Source organism: Daphnia magna, linkage group LG1 (genome assembly GCF_020631705.1).
Source record: "Daphnia magna isolate NIES linkage group LG1, ASM2063170v1.1, whole genome shotgun sequence".
In the NCBI taxonomy this organism is placed as follows: Eukaryota; Metazoa; Arthropoda; class Branchiopoda; order Diplostraca; family Daphniidae; genus Daphnia; species Daphnia magna.
The window spans coordinates 6,279,960-6,299,065 of record NC_059182.1 but is presented as its reverse complement, the minus strand read 5'-3'; the positions used below and the strand labels follow the sequence as shown (position 1 = coordinate 6,299,065).

General features: G+C 36.3%; 5 protein-coding genes across 5 annotated transcripts; 2 read left to right on the top strand and 3 right to left on the bottom strand.

Moving 5' to 3' along the window:
• Window positions 1-4,163: 4,163 nt before the first annotated feature.
• Window positions 4,164-6,472, bottom strand: LOC116936504. Its single transcript, XM_032943645.2, has 6 exons — window positions 6,007-6,472; window positions 5,795-5,931; window positions 5,648-5,734; window positions 5,439-5,584; window positions 5,135-5,375; window positions 4,164-5,067 (listed from the first exon to the last, which is right to left on the bottom strand). Exons 1-6 carry the CDS (start codon window positions 6,104-6,106, stop codon window positions 4,993-4,995), a joined length of 786 nt encoding a protein of 261 aa, XP_032799536.2. The 5' UTR covers window positions 6,107-6,472; the 3' UTR covers window positions 4,164-4,992.
• On the top strand, window positions 6,198-7,937 carry LOC116925596. Its single transcript, XM_045168216.1, has 4 exons — window positions 6,198-6,209; window positions 6,548-6,769; window positions 6,842-7,615; window positions 7,679-7,937. The coding sequence occupies exons 1-3, from the start codon at window positions 6,198-6,200 to the stop codon at window positions 7,568-7,570; spliced, it is 963 nt and encodes a 320-aa protein (XP_045024151.1). The 3' UTR covers window positions 7,571-7,615; window positions 7,679-7,937.
• Window positions 7,938-10,507: 2,570 nt separating this feature from the next.
• LOC123470721 lies at window positions 10,508-11,746 on the bottom strand. The gene is made up of 6 exons (XM_045171313.1): window positions 11,678-11,746; window positions 11,467-11,603; window positions 11,320-11,406; window positions 11,111-11,256; window positions 10,807-11,047; window positions 10,508-10,739 (listed from the first exon to the last, which is right to left on the bottom strand). Exons 1-6 carry the CDS (start codon window positions 11,685-11,687, stop codon window positions 10,665-10,667), a joined length of 696 nt encoding a protein of 231 aa, XP_045027248.1. The 5' UTR covers window positions 11,688-11,746; the 3' UTR covers window positions 10,508-10,664.
• A 4,970-nt stretch (window positions 11,747-16,716) lies between these two features.
• On the top strand, window positions 16,717-17,825 carry LOC116925571 (phosphoserine phosphatase). The gene is made up of 5 exons (XM_032932299.2): window positions 16,717-16,980; window positions 17,052-17,109; window positions 17,168-17,244; window positions 17,308-17,615; window positions 17,682-17,825. Exons 1-5 carry the CDS (start codon window positions 16,841-16,843, stop codon window positions 17,771-17,773), a joined length of 675 nt encoding a protein of 224 aa, XP_032788190.1. The 5' UTR covers window positions 16,717-16,840; the 3' UTR covers window positions 17,774-17,825.
• A 183-nt stretch (window positions 17,826-18,008) lies between these two features.
• Window positions 18,009-18,993, bottom strand: LOC116925580 (mitochondrial import receptor subunit TOM22 homolog). The gene is made up of 4 exons (XM_032932312.2): window positions 18,657-18,993; window positions 18,487-18,598; window positions 18,245-18,372; window positions 18,009-18,184 (listed from the first exon to the last, which is right to left on the bottom strand). Exons 1-4 carry the CDS (start codon window positions 18,855-18,857, stop codon window positions 18,089-18,091), a joined length of 537 nt encoding a protein of 178 aa, XP_032788203.1. The 5' UTR covers window positions 18,858-18,993; the 3' UTR covers window positions 18,009-18,088.
• Window positions 18,994-19,106: the final 113 nt, after the last annotated feature.

Sequence of the window (19,106 nt, the reverse complement as noted above, 5' to 3'; positions counted from 1 at the left end):
TCTCTTTTAGCCGAAGAATTTCGTTTGCTGCCAGAAATTCGTCTGCTACAAGGGGATGAACAACAAACCATTCACAAACAATAGCTAAATAAAAATAAACCAGATAGAACTAGGGCTAGAAAAAAAATTGTGAAATGAAAAAATGAATAGGGTACCCTCTGCTAGGAAGAAAAGGGGGAAAATCTTAATTATATTTATGAAAACTTATTTTTTAACATGAAGAAGTTGGTTTCTCCATAAGACGCTGCAGCCGCAGCAGACCAACTTGGACACAAATGAGATTTTCGCATTTGTGGAGAACGTGCAACGTAGGATGTTTTACTGCTCTATTGCGGGAGCTTTGCTCAAGACGTAATGGCGAGCCGAGTGGATTGCAGTCATTTGGTTTTCAGCCCAACAGCAAATATGCTTCTGTCGTGCATTTCCAATGTAAAACTGTTCCTATTAATTTCCGTGAAATGCATTCCGACAGCTTGGCTATATTCTTACAGAACAGTTGTCAATACGAAACGCTCACATTGCGAAAAATAACATCTCCGCAAGAATGGAAAATTGTGCACCAGCAAACTATTCACCAGTTCAATGTGCGTCGAATTCAAATGGATGATTCCTACATCTATACAGTCATATACAGTCATTTACAGTCATATAGAGGAGAGTGGGGGCAATTGAGACACAGGGCAATTGAAACAAAAATTGTTTCTCTCGCCGTATAAGAGGAATTTTCCTGAAAAAATTAGGGTTAATAGAATGAGGGGGTTTACAAGTTTAGAAAAATTTACGAGTTTTTGTATTCAAAACTTTTTAAGATATCTCGAAAAAACTGTTTTTTGTTCTCCGTCTGTTAAATTTGCGTTTTCAATTTTTTTGTTTTAACCCCTAAAACGCTACGCTTTAGTAATAAAATTAGTTTCAGATGATTTGCAATTCATTTTTCTACAATTTAATGTCATTTAATTTTACCCTGCATTCTTAAATAATTTTAAATAATTAAATGTAACGATGACCCTATTGCAGGGCAATTGAAACACTTTGTTTATATTCCCTGTCAGAGATTTGAAAAAAGAGATTTTAAAAATACAAAACTATATTTTAAAAACCGTCCTTCAAAAACATTTTCCCCAAAACCTCAAAACCAAATAAAATAAAAACAAATACAAATACAAATACAAAATACTTTTTCTTAGGAGCAGTGGACACCACGTGCGCATCTCCCAAATGCGAAAATCAAATGTGTCCAATCGGGACGCACATAGCGCTTATGGAAAACCAACCATTCACTTTTAAAATATTGTTTTCTCCTATAACTATGTTTTACCTCACTGTTGTACATAACAGTGGATTCGCATTCATTTGGTGATAATTCACCAATTTAAATTAAATCTTAAGTTTCCAAAACCCCCACGCCCTCGCAAGTTCTGGAGTTGTTGTACTTCGTTTGAACAGTGAATTTTCTTTTAGGAAAACTTAAAAATTAACCCACCTTGTTATTCTATTCACAGTTTCGTACGCAACACTCATCTTGTTAAACTACAAGTTGACGTTTATAAGTGAACAACAAACACCAGCTAGCAAAGAATCGGTCTTCCTAGCCGGGTCGACACAAAAAGGACCTAAACAAAATACTACAAATAAATTAGACTAAAAGGAGATGGAGGAAAAACTTACACCAAAGAAAGCGAACCACGTTAGGTACAACAGTGAGGAAAACATAGTTATAGAAAGAAAACAATAGTTTTAAAGGAAAGGTTGGTTTCCCATAAGACGCTGTAGACAGCGTACCACAGATTGGACACAAATGATTTCGCATTTGCGGAGAATCCAATGGGATGTCCAACTGCCCACTATGCCTCTACCCTTTATTTTTAACTGTCTGTCCAAGGTTTGTCTTGCCGACATTCTTGTCACTGAATCAGAGGATATGCCAAGTTATTAGTTTATGCCATTACGTATTTTAAGAATGTTCAATAACTTAAACACTTACCGTGGATATATACAAGTTCTCAGAACGCACAGTAATAAGAAACCATCCGATTTGTAGAGAACTAGAGATATACGTTAAAGAAACTGGGTTTAATGAAAACACACACGAGACAAACAGACGACGAAAAATCAATGAAAGTTTGAAACTAAAAAAGCTATTGCAAAACGTTTTACAGGTGCAATAACGCTGTCAAAAGAAGTACTTCGATTCATACACTGTTGCCAATTTACAAACTTCAAATCTTGAAAAAAAGTATTTGTATTTGTATTTGTATTTTATTCACTTTCAGCGTAAACGACCACTACAAATACAAATACTTAAATAAGAAACAGCCCAAATACAAATACCGAATAAAATACGTATTTTAAGTATTTTATTTTAAAATAATTTTATTTTAATACCCAAATACGATACACTGTTCCCTGTCTGCGAGTGGTTGCATTTTTTTTGCAAGTATTTGACGTAATTCATTTGAACAAATGTAAATCATCATGTAAACACAACTATAATACTTGTATTCGCTGTTTGGGATTTATTAAAAAAAGCATGTTGCTTAATGGTTTTTTTTAAATTTAATTATTTAAATATTTTAAACTAAATTACGATCTACTTTAAGCATATTTTAAAAATCTGTAAATCGCATTGTACCTAATGGTAAAATTTGATCACACTAGCAGTTGTGGCTGCTGAGATATCGTGATTTTCATTTTATGTGGGTATAAAGAAGCTTCCTTATGGGAAAACCCACGTTGCAATTGCGTCGACACACCGTTTCAATTGCCCTGCAACCATGGCAATTGAAACACTCGAAGCGACCTCAGTTTTTTACAATTTACTACTATATAAATTAATCTTTTCTCATAAAAAAAAATATCTTTTAGTAGCTGAGATAATAGGCTACAATTCTATATAATTTTTATATTAGAATTTTTCAGTTTTTTTTTCAAGAAATACAAAAAACCAAAAGTGTATCAATTGCCCCCACTCTCCCCTACATTTATACTATTTCTATACAGTCATGTATAGAATTTTTTGTTTGTTTTTCTCATTTCTATCTTTGCAGTATTTCCCTACCGGCTCCTTGTCGATGGGTCTTCCTAATCCAGCTATGCGTAAACCCGAATCCAGTGACGATCGCCATGTCATGGCGAAACATTCAGAGATCTACCCATCGGTATAGGCCTCACTTTCTTATTCATTTATTTGTTTACCCTGATTGTTTTTTCAGAAAATGACTAACAATGGAGCATTTGATCGTTTTGCAGGAAGCCGAATTAGAAGCCATACAGACGCTCGTCTCGTATGTTGATGTATTGATATATTGATATCTGCATTGGAAGAGCAACTAGCCACCGCCGCTGCTGCTGCTACCGTTGCTACCAATGGAACGGCTTCTACTGGTTTGTGTTTTTATTTTTTGAAATGTCTTTATTGTTTTGAATGAGCTAATGAAAAGGTAAAGTTTGCAGTGTAGTTTCGAAATAATTGTTTTCCCCGGTTTCCCCTTGACTTGTGATAACATTCATATATATCTCTGATATATATTCCTGTCTCAAGTTTCTTTGTCTCGGTCGACTTTGTTTGACTGCATGTCTAATGAATTTCTTTCTACCAGTTTGTGATGAACTATACGTATTCCTACTTTCTTTAACGAAAAAAAATAAAGAAAAATAACGTTTCCGAACTTATGTCAACTTCTTTGTATTGCATGGGAAGGGAAGACAGTGGTGTTTAACAACTTACAAACAAATTTGCAATGCAACTTAAATATCATCATGGAATAGTGTTATTCCAGTCGTGGAGCGGAATCCAAGTGTAACCCTCTAAAAGCTGATAAAATTTATTGAATTTTTCAAACAAAGTGGAACAGTTTGCATTGATTTGTTTATACAAGTCTTCGGCATGGACAAAACAATTTTCCGTCGAAGGGTAGTCACGAAATTTCACGAAATATTCGTGAATACGTTGGTTGGCGTGATTGTAGGAAAACCTAATGGAAAGTATTAAAAAAAAATATAATGTAAATCTAAAATAAATGCGGCCGTGATGGACGGCCGTTCGATGGACCCAGCATCACAATTCCACAAAAGAAATTTCACTTACTTCTCATCGAGAATCCGTTGCACATGGTAGCGTGTCTCGTCGGTTTCGATGGAAGACGTTGGCGTCACGGGTGGTGAAAGTGGCGTTGATGGTCGTCGTGTTGGAGATGGGGACGGAGATGGTGACGGTGACGGAACTGGTAAATTCCGTTTAGGAACGCGTTTTTGAAGATCCATTGGAGGCTGGAGCAATCTCTCTTCAGGGTAACAGTCAAGGTTCAACTGAAGGTGACCTTGTAAAATAGTACCCACAGCGCCCTCTGTGTATGCTTACTGAGAAAAATGTATCTGGCAGCGATGCTTTGTTTTCACAACACTGAAAGCATCATCAACCCCCCCTCCGCCCCAGACGTTGATAAGCTAGGACACGAAGGTAACGTTTGGTAGTGTTATTGATTTAAAATTATTTTCCCTAGTTTCCCCTTGACTTGTGATAAAAGCTCTCTTTTTATAACTAGTTAGCATATCTTAATTGTACTTTTACAATTTTTTACAATCTCATTTCATTTACAAATAAAATATGATGAAATTATCGAGCGAATGATTTGTTTGAGAAAATACCGCTAGGTGGCAATGCCCGAATTCTTTCATTGGTCTACAACCTCTTGTCTGCTTGATAAAGAGCGGAAAACTGTTAATAAACGTATATACCATCTCCGAGTTAAGGGATTAGTAAGAGCCTCCCCCACGTTCAAAAATATTCTATTGTCGTGAACAACCAGATCGTCTTAAAGCATGGGGAAATAATTCCAGTCATTAACAAACTTCAAGATGTTTTTCACACAGTTGGGGCAGACACAATTCAGTTACCACAGATTGTTGTTGTCGGCACTCAGGTAGCTAAACGTTCCGATCATCGATTGATTCTATTTTGAATTTATGTAACTTAAATGTCTATGATTCTCTTTACAGAGTTCGGGAAAAGTTATTAATGTTTTGCTTTGGAATGTTGGCTTTTTGCAAATCCAAAATAATTCTAAGCTGTAATTGAAAATAGTTGGAAAGAAATAGATTTATTTACAAGTGATAATTTAATAAAACAAATTACCAAATTTTGTGCTTTTACTGACAAAGCAGTAAAGGTGTAGAACACAATTGTAATGTGGTCTAATCCTGGTCGGTAAAAGCAACTTAACCTAGCAATTAACTCCGACAATGGTAAAAAAGTATTGCCATTCGAATTTTTCAGCAATCTGGTATTCATGGCTGAGTAAACTGCTAACGCTGAACCATTACCACCGAAATTACCAATGTCATTCTGTATGCTTGTTGTTCTTAATGGGAAATCACTAAACAAAATGAAGAATTACAATTACTTAAACCTTTTTTTGTAATTGGAAAATTTAAACTACCTCCAGTTGCGAGAAAATTCTTTTAAGATTTCGAAACTTTCGTTGCTCAGCGGACGTCCTCTGGATTGCCGACCAACAAATGCAATGTGATTCACGCTGTTTGTGGTGAATTGGGAATATTTTAACAATTTCAATGACACGTCATGCTGAAAAAACCATTACATTTCAAATTATTTATAAAATACTTTTCATTTATAGCAAATACTTACTGATTGTGCTACTTGTTGATCTCTGTCTTTAACGCAGGTATCACATACACGTTTTTTAAAATCCTTTGAAAGAAATAAATTGGATACCTATTGTTTTTAAAAAATTTATTAAAGTTTAATTGATACTACTTAAAAATTGCAAAATACCTGGTTGTAGCATTTTGAACACATTAAACCTTCTGGCAAATCCCACCAGTCACATTTTCTGAAAATTTCTCCATATGACGGTAAAGAAACCCCGAAATGTAGTTCCGTTGGAACTACATTTGCCTTGGAAAATTCTTCTATAAATTATTTAGAAATATTAATACATTATATATTAGATGTTGTAAAAAAAATAGGTAATATTAATAGTTTACCATGTATCATAGCTGAAATACTCTCAAAACCGACGGTGATGATGATATTGTTTAGCCGTTGTAATACTATTTTTTTCGTTTGTTCTGCAGTCGTCCTCATTTTCAGATAGTTTTCAAATAAGAATTTTTCACAGTACACAAAAGTAAAAAGATTTCTCAACACATATGATTCACACTAACGTGGAAACACTATGAAGGGTAATGTATTACTGTACTTCAACAGATGATGGCGACTATTAAGGGGCAATCTTGGTGTTCCATGGCCGAAGAACACGGAAACGGCAGCCATATTGCTTTATTCCACAAGTCATCGTTTTTCGCGCGCTTCATCTACTCATTACTCGTCTTCTGGCCAACTTAGTTGTTTAGTTCATTTCGTTTCATAATTTTTTAAAATTTCGATATGGTAAGTTTAAATTAAGTTATTTCATATAGTTAAGTTTGTTTTGGATTGTAATTTTAACTTATCTTGTGTTATAGTTTTAGTTTTTGATACAGTGTTTTATTTGTTTGTTTAATTCCATTTATTTTTATTCAATAGGAACATAATTGTAGTCAAGTTTGGGTACAACAAGATGTTGAGGAAGAACTGGGAAAGTCGCTTCGTATTGTTTGTGACAAAATTCGCGTCCTCGAGGAGCGAAAATTAAATCTTCAATCCACTGTGTTACTTCCTAGTGGAATTTTAGCCAAATGGCTATTCAAAAAGTTTAATATTCAAGGAAATAATCATATGGGTGATAGTATTAGGAGTGTGTGGCAGGTAGTTTAATATTCTCACAATTTAGCTAAATAATAAGATTATTTTTTAATATTTTTATATTTACTTTTTTAGGGAATTACAGAGGAAGCAAGACTTCAAATTTATAGTGAAAGTGTCGGACATAAAGTGAAAGTGCAACAACAACAAAGTGTAATTGAGGCTGAACTTGAAAAACTGCGACTGAAGTTAAAGTGCTTTACGGCAAAAATCAAACCAGAAGGAAAAAACTTGAGTGTTTGCAATTTTTTCCAAGGCGAAGACCTAGAAGACCGTATACTTGATTACGCTTGCCAGGAATGTGGGAAAATTTACCAAACTCGTGATTCCTTTTCCAAGCACAAGAATAAAAAACATCCATGGCAGCTTCAGCATCAACTTGTGCCCGTTGAACCTGTGCCACTTGTGCCCGTTGAACATGTGCCACTTGTGCCCGTTGAACCTGTGCCACTTGAGCCCGTTGAACCTGTGCCACTTGAGCCCGTTCAACCTGTGCCACTTGAGCCCGTTCAACCTGTGCCACTTGCACCCGTTCAACCTGTGCCAGTGCCAGATGATCCAGTGCCATTTGTTTCACCTACAACTTCAAAAAATGGAAGTGTTTCCTTTACTTCTGGGAAACTTCGCCTAGGATTGTATAAAAGACCAGTCCCAAAGGACAATTGTAATACTAAAAGTGCTGCAACAACTGCAAAAGTATGCAGACAACTTCCGCTGCAACCCAATTCTGAAATTCATTTAAGAGTTTCCCAAGCGACGCTCATTATCGTGCCAATTTGGCCTACCGCCAAAAAACAGGTGTAGATAGGCCAAATGGGCGAAATGTCACATTGCTGTGTGATTGCTCTGGTAAGTCATATTTGATAGTTGGTAAAGAAATCAAAATAATTCCTATTGTTTTTTTAACATTAGATATGCGTCCAGCAGTGCTAAATGTTGTTACTCATAATGCTGATCATATATTGAATCGGGGTGCCGATTATTTTTGGTGTAGCCGCAAGGCTATAAAAAAAATTGGGCAAAGCGTTGAAGATCTAACTCCGATTCAAAAACTTGAATACAACAAGCGTTGTAATTTTTTTGTTTTTTTGAATCAACCAAATGTCAAGTAAAGTGAGTATCGCGCTTGCTGGAGAGTCCAAATCTGTTTTCCTATGATTTCTTTCTATGATTTGTTAATACCAGAAGCCAACCAAGACTGCACCAGAAGCCGTCTGCTCAGTGCAGTCTACTGTCGGTGCAGACTACGTCTGCTCAGTGCAGTCTACTGTCGGTGCAGACTACGTCTGCTCAGTGGCCTACGGCCACTACTACTACTGTAACCCAACACAGTCTTCACCAGTGAACTGATACTGATCCGATTCCGTGTCGTTAAAAAACGGATTTTTTGAGGGCCGTAGAACGGATTGGTTTCCGTTCTCTAACGCTAGAGTCGCATGAAGGCAATAACGTTATGCCTACCCTCTAGCGCCTCTAGCTGATTCATAATCGGATTCGTTTCAGTTAACCGATTTTTGACAAAGCAGCGCGTTGTTCAAATCAGTGAGCGGACCCGTTTCCGTTCACAGATCCGTTTCAGTTTATTATCAACTTGTTTTTATAATAAGAAGCGCTAAATAATAAAAACGCTAAATAATTCCCGCCATCGTGCTCGACGGCGATTGGTTGATTAATTTTTACATATTCGGGAAACAAAACCTTATTTCTAACATTTCCGTGGGCATCAGCGTAATCTTTGTGATCTGAGAATCACGAAAATGGTATACTATTTAATTGATTTTATCAAAGATAAGTAATCGAACAGTTAGCTTAAAGTTTGGGTGTGTAAGCTCAGCCCCCTCCTCTTTAAGTCTGAAAATGGAATAATAATAATCTGAAAAAGAATAAAGCGGTAGGCTGCATAGCATTAGGCCTGTGCGCGTGAAAAAGCGTTCGCGTGAAAAAGCGTTCGCGTGAATCATACGGGCATAGACAGAAAAGTGATTGTTTTTCAATTCATATTCGGATTCAGCGTACAAAGTTGAATACAGACTATAAATTTTAATATTATCGAAGGTAGTTTGTATAGTATAATATGCGTTTGCGTGATAAAGTGTTTGGCGTGAATTACACGTACATGCCTTTATAACGGATTGTTTTTTAATTCAGATATAAATTCAGCGTAAAAAGTTAAATAAATGCTATTAATTTTAATGTTATCGAAGGTAATTTGCATTGAGTAATATGCGCCAGCGTGAAAAAGCGTTCGGCGTGAATTACACGGATATAGATAGAAAAGTGATTGTTTTTGAAATCATATTTGAATTCAGCGTAAAAAGTTGAATAAATGCTATTAATTTTATTGTTATCGAAGGTAGTTAGCATTGAGTAATATGCGCCAGCGTGAAAAAGCGTTCGGGCGTGAATTACACGGATATAGATAGAAAAGTGATTGTTTTTGAATTCAGATTCGGATTCAGTGTAAAAAATTGAGTACATCTAATGGTTTCATAAATTTGGCGGGAGTTTGCCGTTTGTGACGAAAAAAAAATCTCGAAAAAAGTCGCCTAGATAAGGAAAGAGAATTGGGTCGTTTGGTTTCTATGAAAAATTTTGTCAAAAACGAATAACTCCCCCCCGCTAACACCAAAAACAATGAAATTAATGCTGAATATTCAACTTTTTACGCTGAATTCAAAAATGAATTCAAAAACAATCACTTTTCTATCTATATCCGTGTAATTCACGCCGAAATTTATTGAATTTTTCAAACAAAGTGGAACAGTTTGCATTGATTTGTTTATACAAGTCTTCGGCATGGACAAAACAATTTTCCGTCGAAGGGTAGTCACGAAATTTCACGAAATATTCGTGAATACGTTGGTTGGCGTGATTGTAGGAAAACCTAATGGAAAGTATTAAAAAAAAAATATAATGTAAATCTAAAATAAATGCGGCCGTGATGGACGGCCGTTCGATGGACCCAGCATCACAATTCCACAAAAGAAATTTCACTTACTTCTCATCGAGAATCCGTTGCACATGGTAGCGTGTCTCGTCGGTTTCGATGGAAGACGTTGGCGTCACGGGTGGTGAAAGTGGCGTTGATGGTCGTCGTGTTGGAGATGGGGACGGAGATGGTGACGGTGACGGAACTGGTAAATTCCGTTTAGGAACGCGTTTTTGAAGATCCATTGGAGGCTGGAGCAACTCTCTTCAGGGTAACAGTCAAGGTTCAACTGAAGGTGACCTTGTAAAATAGTACCCACAGCGCCCTCTGTGTATGCTTACTGAGAAAAATGTATCTGGCAGCGATGCTTTGTTTTCACAACACTGAAAGCATCATCAACCCCCCTCCGCCCCAGACGTTGATAAGCTAGGACACGAAGGTAACGTTTGGTAGTGTTATTGATTTAAAATTATTTTCCCTAGTTTCCCTGACTTGTGATAAAAGCTCTCTTTTTATAACTAGTTAGCATATCTTAATTGTACTTTTACAATTTTTTACAATCTCATTTCATTTACAAATAAAATATGATGAAATTATCGAGCGAATGATTTGTTTGAGAAAATACCGCTAGGTGGCAATGCCCGAATTCTTTCATTGGTCTACAACCTCTTGTCTGCTTGATAAAGAGCGGAAAACTGTTAATAAACGTATATACCATCTCCGAGTTAAGGGATTAGTAAGAGCCTCCCCCACGTTCAAAAATATTCTATTGTCGTGAACAACCAGATCGTCTTAAAGCATGGGAAATAATTCCAGTCATTAACAAACTTCAAGATGTTTTTCACACAGTTGGGGCAGACACAATTCAGTTACCACAGATTGTTGTTGTCGGCACTCAGGTAGCTAAACGTTCCGATCATCGATTGATTCTATTTTGAATTTATGTAACTTAAATGTCTATGATTCTCTTTACAGAGTTCGGGAAAAGTTATTAATGTTTTGCTTTGGAATGTTGGCTTTTTGCAAATCCAAAATAATTCTAAGCTGTAATTGAAAATAGTTGGAAAGAAATAGATTTATTTACAAGTGATAATTTAATAAAACAAATTACCAAATTTTGTGCTTTTACTGACAAAGCAGTAAAGGTGTAGAACACAATTGTAATGTGGTCTAATCCTGGTCGGTAAAAGCAACTTAACCTAGCAATTAACTCCGACAATGGTAAAAAAGTATTGCCATTCGAATTTTTCAGCAATCTGGTATTCATGGCTGAGTAAACTGCTAACGCTGAACCATTACCACCGAAATTACCAATGTCATTCTGTATGCTTGTTGTTCTTAATGGGAAATCACTAAACAAAATGAAGAATTACAATTACTTAAACCTTTTTTTGTAATTGGAAAATTTAAACTACCTCCAGTTGCGAGAAAATTCTTTTAAGATTTCGAAACTTTCGTTGCTCAGCGGACGTCCTCTGGATTGCCGACCAACAAATGCAATGTGATTCACGCTGTTTGTGGTGAATTGGGAATATTTTAACAATTTCAATGACACGTCATGCTGAAAAAACCATTACATTTCAAATTATTTATAAAATACTTTTCATTTATAGCAAATACTTACTGATTGTGCTACTTGTTGATCTCTGTCTTTAACGCAGGTATCACATACACGTTTTTTAAAATCCTTTGAAAGAAATAAATTGGATACCTATTGTTTTTAAAAAATTTATTAAAGTTTAATTGATACTACTTAAAAATTGCAAAATACCTGGTTGTAGCATTTTGAACACATTAAACCTTCTGGCAAATCCCACCAGTCACATTTTCTGAAAATTTCTCCATATGACGGTAAAGAAACCCCGAAATGTAGTTCCGTTGGAACTACATTTGCCTTGGAAAATTCTTCTATAAATTATTTAGAAATATTAATACATTATATATTAGATGTTGTAAAAAAATAGGTAATATTAATAGTTTACCATGTATCATAGCTGAAATACTCTCAAAACCGACGGTGATGATGATATTGTTTAGCCGTTGTAATACTATTTTTTCGTTTGTTCTGCAGTCGTCCTCATTTTCAGATAGTTTTCAAATAAGAATTTTTCACAGTACACAAAAGTAAAAAGATTTCTCAACACATATGATTCACACTAACGTGGAAACACTATGAAGGGTAATGTATTACTGTACTTCAACAGATGATGGCGACTATTAAGGGGCAATCTTGGTGTTCCATGGCCGAAGAACACGGAAACGGCAGCCATATTGCTTTATTCCACAAGTCATCGTTTTTCGCGCGCTTCATCTACTCATTACTCGTCTTCTGGCCAACTTAGTTGTTTAGTTCATTTCGTTTCATAATTTTTTAAAATTTCGATATGGTAAGTTTAAATTAAGTTATTTCATATAGTTAAGTTTGTTTTGGATTGTAATTTTAACTTATCTTGTGTTATAGTTTTAGTTTTTGATACAGTGTTTTATTTGTTTGTTTAATTCCGTTTATTTTTATTCAATAGGAACATAATTGTAGTCAAGTTTGGGTACAACAAGATGTTGAGGAAGAACTGGGAAAGTCGCTTCGTATTGTTTGTGACAAAATTCGCGTCCTCGAGGAGCGAAAATTAAATCTTCAATCCACTGTGTTACTTCCTAGTGGAATTTTAGCCAAATGGCTATTCAAAAAGTTTAATATTCAAGGAAATAATCATATGGGTGATAGTATTAGGAGTGTGTGGCAGGTAGTTTAATATTCTCACAATTTAGCTAAATAATAAGATTATTTTTTTATATTTTTATATTTACTTTTTTAGGGAATTACAGAGGAAGCAAGACTTCAAATTTATAGTGAAAGTGTCGGACATAAAGTGAAAGTGCAACAACAACAAAGTGTAATTGAGGCTGAACTTGAAAAACTGCGACTGAAGTTAAAGTGCTTTACGGCAAAAATCAAACCAGAAGGAAAAAACTTGAGTGTTTGCAATTTTTCCAAGGCGAAGACCTAGAAGACCGTATACTTGATTACGCTTGCCAGGAATGTGGGAAAATTTACCAAACTCGTGATTCCTTTTCCAAGCACAAGAATAAAAAACATCCATGGCAGCTTCAGCATCAACTTGTGCCCGTTGAACCTGTGCCACTTGTGCCCGTTGAACATGTGCCACTTGTGCCCGTTCAACCTGTGCCACTTGACCCCGTTGAACCTGTGCCACTTGAGCCCGTTCAACCTGTGCCACTTGAGCCCGTTCAACCTGTGCCACTTGCACCCGTTCAACCTGTGCCAGTGCCAGATGATCCAGTGCCATTTGTTTCACCTACAACTTCAAAAAATGGAAGTGTTTCCTTTACTTCTGGGAAACTTCGCCTAGGATTGTATAAAAGACCAGTCCCAAAGGACAATTGTAATACTAAAAGTGCTGCAACAACTGCAAAAGTATGCAGACAACTTCCGCTGCAACCCAATTCTGAAATTCATTTAAGAGTTTCCCAAGCGACGCTCATTATCGTGCCAATTTGGCCTACCGCCAAAAAACAGGTGTAGATAGGCCAAATGGGCGAAATGTCACATTGCTGTGTGATTGCTCTGGTAAGTCATATTTGATAGTTGGTAAAGAAATCAAAATAATTCCTATTGTTTTTTTAACATTAGATATGCGTCCAGCAGTGCTAAATGTTGTTACTCATAATGCTGATCATATATTGAATCGGGGTGCCGATTATTTTTGGTGTAGCCGCAAGGCTATAAAAAAATTGGGCAAAGCGTTGAAGATCTAACTCCGATTCAAAAACTTGAATACAACAAGCGTTGTAATTTTTTTGTTTTTTGAATCAACCAAATGTCAAGTAAAGTGAGTATCGCGCTTGCTGGAGAGTCCAAATCTGTTTTCCTATGATTTCTTTCTATGATTTGTTAATACCAGAAGCCAACCAAGACTGCACCAGAAGCCGTCTGCTCAGTGCAGTCTACTGTCGGTGCAGACTACGTCTGCTCAGTGGCCTACGGCCACTACTACTACTGTAACCCAACACAGTCTTCACCAGTGAACTGATACTGATCCGATTCCGTGTCGTTAAAAAACGGATTTTTTGAGGGCCGTAGAACGGATTGGTTTCCGTTCTCTAACGCTAGAGTCGCATGAAGGCAATAACGTTATGCCTACCCTCTAGCGCCTCTAGCTGATTCATAATCGGATTCGTTTCAGTTAACCGATTTTTGACAAAGCAGCGCGTTGTTCAAATCAGTGAGCGGACCCGTTTCCGTTCACAGATCCGTTTCAGTTTATTATCAACTTGTTTTTATAATAAGAAGCGCTAAATAATAAAAACGCTAAATAATTCCCGCCATCGTGCTCGACGGCGATTGGTTGATTAATTTTTACATATTCGGGAAACAAAACCTTATTTCTAACATTTCCGTGGGCATCAGCGTAATCTTTGTGATCTGAGAATCACGAAAATGGTATACTATTTAATTGATTTTATCAAAGATAAGTAATCGAACAGTTAGCTTAAAGTTTGGGTGTGTAAGCTCAGCCCCCTCCTCTTTAAGTCTGAAAATGGAATAATAATAATCTGAAAAGAATAAAGCGGTAGGCTGCATAGCATTAGGCCTGTGCGCGTGAAAAAGCGTTCGCGTGAAAAAGCGTTCGCGTGAATCATACGGGCATAGACAGAAAAGTGATTGTTTTTCAATTCATATTCGGATTCAGCGTACAAAGTTGAATACAGACTATAAATTTTAATATTATCGAAGGTAGTTTGTATAGTATAATATGCGTTTGCGTGATAAAGTGTTTGGCGTGAATTACACGTACATGCCTTTATAACGGATTGTTTTTTAATTCAGATATAAATTCAGCGTAAAAAGTTAAATAAATGCTATTAATTTTAATGTTATCGAAGGTAATTTGCATTGAGTAATATGCGCCAGCGTGAAAAAGCGTTCGGCGGAATTACACGGATATAGATAGAAAAGTGATTGTTTTTGAAATCATATTTGAATTCAGCGTAAAAAGTTGAATAAATGCTATTAATTTTATTGTTATCGAAGGTAGTTAGCATTGAGTAATATGCGCCAGCGTGAAAAAGCGTTCGGGCGTGAATTACACGGATATAGATAGAAAAGGATTGTTTTGAATTCAGATTCGGATTCAGTGTAAAAAATTGAGTACATCTAATGGTTTCATAAATTTGGCGGGAGTTTGCCGTTTGTGACGAAAAAAATCTCGAAAAAAGTCGCCTAGATAAGGAAAGAGAATTGGGTCGTTTGGTTTCTATGAAAAATTTTGTCAAAAACGAATAACTCCCCCGCTAACACCAAAAACAATGAAATTAATGCTGAATATTCAACTTTTTACGCTGAATTCAAAAATGAATTCAAAAACAATCACTTTCTATCTATATCCGTGTAATTCACGCCCGAACGCTTTTTCACGCTGGCGCATATTACTCAATGCTAACTACCTTCGATAACAATAAAATTAATAGCATTTATTCAACTTTTTACGCTGAATTCAAATATGATTTCAAAAACAATCACTTTTCTATCTATATCCGTGTAATTCACGCCGAACGCTTTTTCACGCTGGCGCATATTACTCAATGCAAATTACCTTCGATAACATTAAAATTAATAGCATTTATTTAACTTTTTACGCTGAATTTATATCTGAATTAAAAAACAATCCGTTATAAAGGCATGTACGTGTAATTCACGCCAAACACTTTATCACGCAAACGCATATTATACTATACAAACTACCTTCGATAATATTAAAATTTATAGTCTGTATTCAACTTTGTACGCTGAATCCGAATATGAATTGAAAAACAATCACTTTTCTGTCTATGCCCGTATGATTCACGCGAACGCTTTTTCACGCGAACGCTTTTTCACGCGAACGCTTTTTCACGCGCACAGGCCTAATGCTATGCAGCCTACCGCTTTATTCTTTTCAGATTATTATTATTCCATTTTCAGACTTAAAGAGGAGGGGGCTGAGCTTACACACCCAAACTTTAAGCTAACTGTTCGATTACTTATCTTTGATAAAATCAATTAAATAGTATACCATTTTCGTGATTCTCAGATCACAAAGATTACGCTGATGCCCACGGAAATGTTAGAAATAAGGTTTTGTTTCCCGAATATGTAAAAATTAATCAACCAATCGCCGTCGAGCACGATGGCGGGAATTATTTAGCGTTTTTATTATTTAGCGCTTCTTATTATAAAAACAAGTTGATAATAAACTGAAACGGATCTGTGAACGGAAACGGGTCCGCTCACTGATTTGAACAACGCGCTGCTTTGTCAAAAATCGGTTAACTGAAACGAATCCGATTATGAATCAGCTAGAGGCGCTAGAGGGTAGGCATAACGTTATTGCCTTCATGCGACTCTAGCGTTAGAGAACGGAAACCAATCCGTTCTACGGCCCTCAAAAAATCCGTTTTTTAACGACACGGAATCGGATCAGTATCAGTTCACTGGTGAAGACTGTGTTGGGTATTAAGCTGTAATAAGCCGTCAAATAATGACGATTGTCACCCATCAGAAACATTATCCAGACGCCACTGCACCGAATGCCAAAAAATATGGCATTTTTGATATCTTTCCACCGTGGACGTAGCCAAACCCGGTTAGACAAACCGACCAGAACCCGACGGGGCATTGATCGAAACAAAGACAAATTATAACCCGGCCGACCTGGCCCGAAATTACTCGCCCGATCAACAAAAAATCGACCCGATCAACGTGGAGCCGAGCCTTACAGTCGTTGTCTAGGTTATTTCAAGCTCGTCCAACACACCTTTTTTCAAATATGAATCCTATGTTAACGAATCTAAAATTTACTTATCACAGTAGTTTAGTAGTTTTAAACTCTAAAGAACTATTATCTATATCAACTCATGAACTATATCAGAATACCGTTGATACACAAAATTAGCGTTAATTCGTTATACTTCATATCCTCATCCTCATGCTCTTTTCATTTTCCACTTTGCTCCACCTTCCATGTTTTAGTACAGTGGTTAATGCGGTTGTGATGACGGGGATGGAAGGGAGGTTTTCCGTTGTTGTTGTTTCTAGCTTCCGTCAACAAGTTTTCCTCCTCAAAAACCAGTTACCCTAGATCGAAATGTCTACGAAACAAGACGTGATCGAATTACTTAAACAAGCTGATGCAGTTTGTTTCGATGTTGATTCAACGGTCTGTACTGGGGAAGGTATTGACGATTTGGCATTTCGTTGTGGGAAGGAAGACCAAGTGAAAGAAATGTAAATATGTCGCACTTCTATTTTTCATTCCGCATATTCTTAAATTCTATTGTTAATGTTTTTTACTAAAGGACATGTAAAGCTATGTGTGGAAATTTGGATTTTGGAGAATCCCTTAAACTGAGGCTTGTATATAAACTCATGTTATTATTTTTTTTCTTCTTACACATTCATAATACTACCTTAGAACATTATTCAACCTCATCATCATCATGTAAGAAAGCTAGCAGAGGAACAACCACTTAAAATAACTCCTCATGTGCAGTATGTTAGGGGTTCTTTCACCATGCATCAATTGTTTATAACATTTTTATTTTTTGTACTTAGGAATCTGATAAATACCCTTCATTTTCTTAATAAAAAGCCATATTTAATATCTGGTGGATTTGAAACTTTAATACTTCCAGTTGCAAATGAACTTGGAATTCCAAAGGAAAATGTTTATGCCAATAGGCTTAAATTTTATTATGATGGAAGTTATGCTGGGTTTGATGAAGATCAACCAACTTCCAGATCAGGAGGGAAAAACATTGTCATTCAAAAAATTAAGGAAAAATTTGACCATTCAGTTATCATTATGATTGGTGATGGAATAACAGACATGGAAGCTTGCCCCCCAGCTGATGCTTTTATAGGTATGAAAAACAGTAAAAATATCAAAGAATAACTTTATTCTCAACACTGTTTTATGTTGCTACTAGGATTTGGAGGTAATGTCGTGCGCGACGTTGTTAAGGCTAATACATCATGGTTCGTTACAGATTTCCAAGATTTGATAAAAGTCCTCGTGTAATCTACTTTGCAGAAGTTTAATCTGTAAAATAAACGCTCATCCCATTTCCCAAGGTCTATACTTTCAAAGTACGTGCCTGCTAATTTCCTGCAATACACTTTTCAGTGCTACTTGATACGTAAATTCGTATTTCGCATGGTGCTCTACTTTTCCAACGATTACCACTATTGTTCAAATATCTAAGATCACAATAAACCACTTATGTGGATTATGGGCAAACGTATAAAAGACAGTCTTAAATGTCAGTAGTTGTAATTTATCGGACCGGTTACATAAAAAAAAAGGACTACGGCGAATGAAGAAGCTGACGAGATCTTAACGTGGAGGCGCTGGGGCCAATCCCATTCCCGGTCCTCCCATTCCTGCATGAGGACCACCTCCAGACATTGCAGCACCAGGTCCCAATAAAATCTTGAGGATTTCAATGTTATTAGTCACATGAATCAGATCTTATGATTACTGTCAATCTACCTGCCGCTGCTGCTGTTTTTGCATTTCCTCCATTTGTGCTCTTTCAACTTCAAATATAACTGGTGCAAAAAGAATGGCAGATGTGCTGAACAGAATCCATGAAGCTGAACGAGCAAAGGAGTATAGACCTTTTCATAATCAAATGGGAAAAAAAATGCTCACAATGTTTTCTTTGACAGTAAATGACAATCTCCCTTAATTACCAAAAAGGAAGCTGTTACCCTAACTACATCAATACGAACCTTTTACAGATGAAAATGTGCCGTGGAAAAGTTTTGCAGTTCCAGCTTGTACAAATGTCGGAAACATTTCTGTCAGCCCAACCAATCTTTCAAGCACTGTTTCATCAAAATCCTGAATGAAAAATTTTTTTTACCGTAATGTAATAATCAATTGTATTTCGTTCTTTTACCTCATCATCGTCGTCTGAATCTTCAACGAATGCTTTCGATGACGGCACAGCAACGACTGAGGCATCACCCGATTCAGAGTTTCGTCGTTCATCAACACGTGCCGGACTGGGAGCGTTTTCTTTGGATTCCTCTTCTTCTTCACCATTTATACTATTTATAATCTCGACACTAAGCTCATCAATTTCTTCTATAGTGGCCATTATTAGGTTGAAACTACGTAACTTTCTTTCACAGTTACTTTACGTTTAACACTAATGATTCCTGTGAAGAAGAAAATGTAGTGGGTTCATGCACAAAATTGGCTAATCAAGAGCAATCAAATTCGTCTGCTTTTTGAAAAGCATACCGAACTAGTATCCTGTGAAGCAGTATTCCTAACACGGACAAATGAGAAATGAAAATGAGATAGAAAAAAACAAACTCAAACACTAATTGTAAGGAAATTGTCG

Coding starts and splice junctions, on each gene's coding strand:
- LOC116925571 (XM_032932299.2), top strand. CDS start 16,841: ATGTCTACGAAACAAGACGTGATCGAATTACTTAAACAAGCTGATGCA. Junction 17,110..17,167: donor AATCCCTTAAACTGAGGCTT/GTATATAAACTC, acceptor ATACTACCTTAG/AACATTATTCAACCTCATCA. Junction 17,245..17,307: donor AAAATAACTCCTCATGTGCA/GTATGTTAGGGG, acceptor TTTTGTACTTAG/GAATCTGATAAATACCCTTC.
- LOC116925596 (XM_045168216.1), top strand. Junction 6,770..6,841: donor GTATTAGGAGTGTGTGGCAG/GTAGTTTAATAT, acceptor TTACTTTTTTAG/GGAATTACAGAGGAAGCAAG.
- LOC116925580 (XM_032932312.2), bottom strand. CDS start 18,857: ATGGCCACTATAGAAGAAATTGATGAGCTTAGTGTCGAGATTATAAAT. Junction 18,599..18,656: donor ATTCAGACGACGATGATGAG/GTAAAAGAACGA, acceptor TTTTTCATTCAG/GATTTTGATGAAACAGTGCT. Junction 18,373..18,486: donor CACATTTTCATCTGTAAAAG/GTTCGTATTGAT, acceptor GATTATGAAAAG/GTCTATACTCCTTTGCTCGT.
- LOC123470721 (XM_045171313.1), bottom strand. Junction 11,407..11,466: donor GTTCAAAATGCTACAACCAG/GTATTTTGCAAT, acceptor TAAAAACAATAG/GTATCCAATTTATTTCTTTC. Junction 11,048..11,110: donor GAATTTTCTCGCAACTGGAG/GTAGTTTAAATT, acceptor CATTTTGTTTAG/TGATTTCCCATTAAGAACAA.
- LOC116936504 (XM_032943645.2), bottom strand. CDS start 6,106: ATGAGGACGACTGCAGAACAAACGAAAAAAATAGTATTACAACGGCTA. Junction 5,376..5,438: donor GAATTTTCTCGCAACTGGAG/GTAGTTTAAATT, acceptor CATTTTGTTTAG/TGATTTCCCATTAAGAACAA. Junction 5,068..5,134: donor CAGTAAAAGCACAAAATTTG/GTAATTTGTTTT, acceptor TTTCAATTACAG/CTTAGAATTATTTTGGATTT.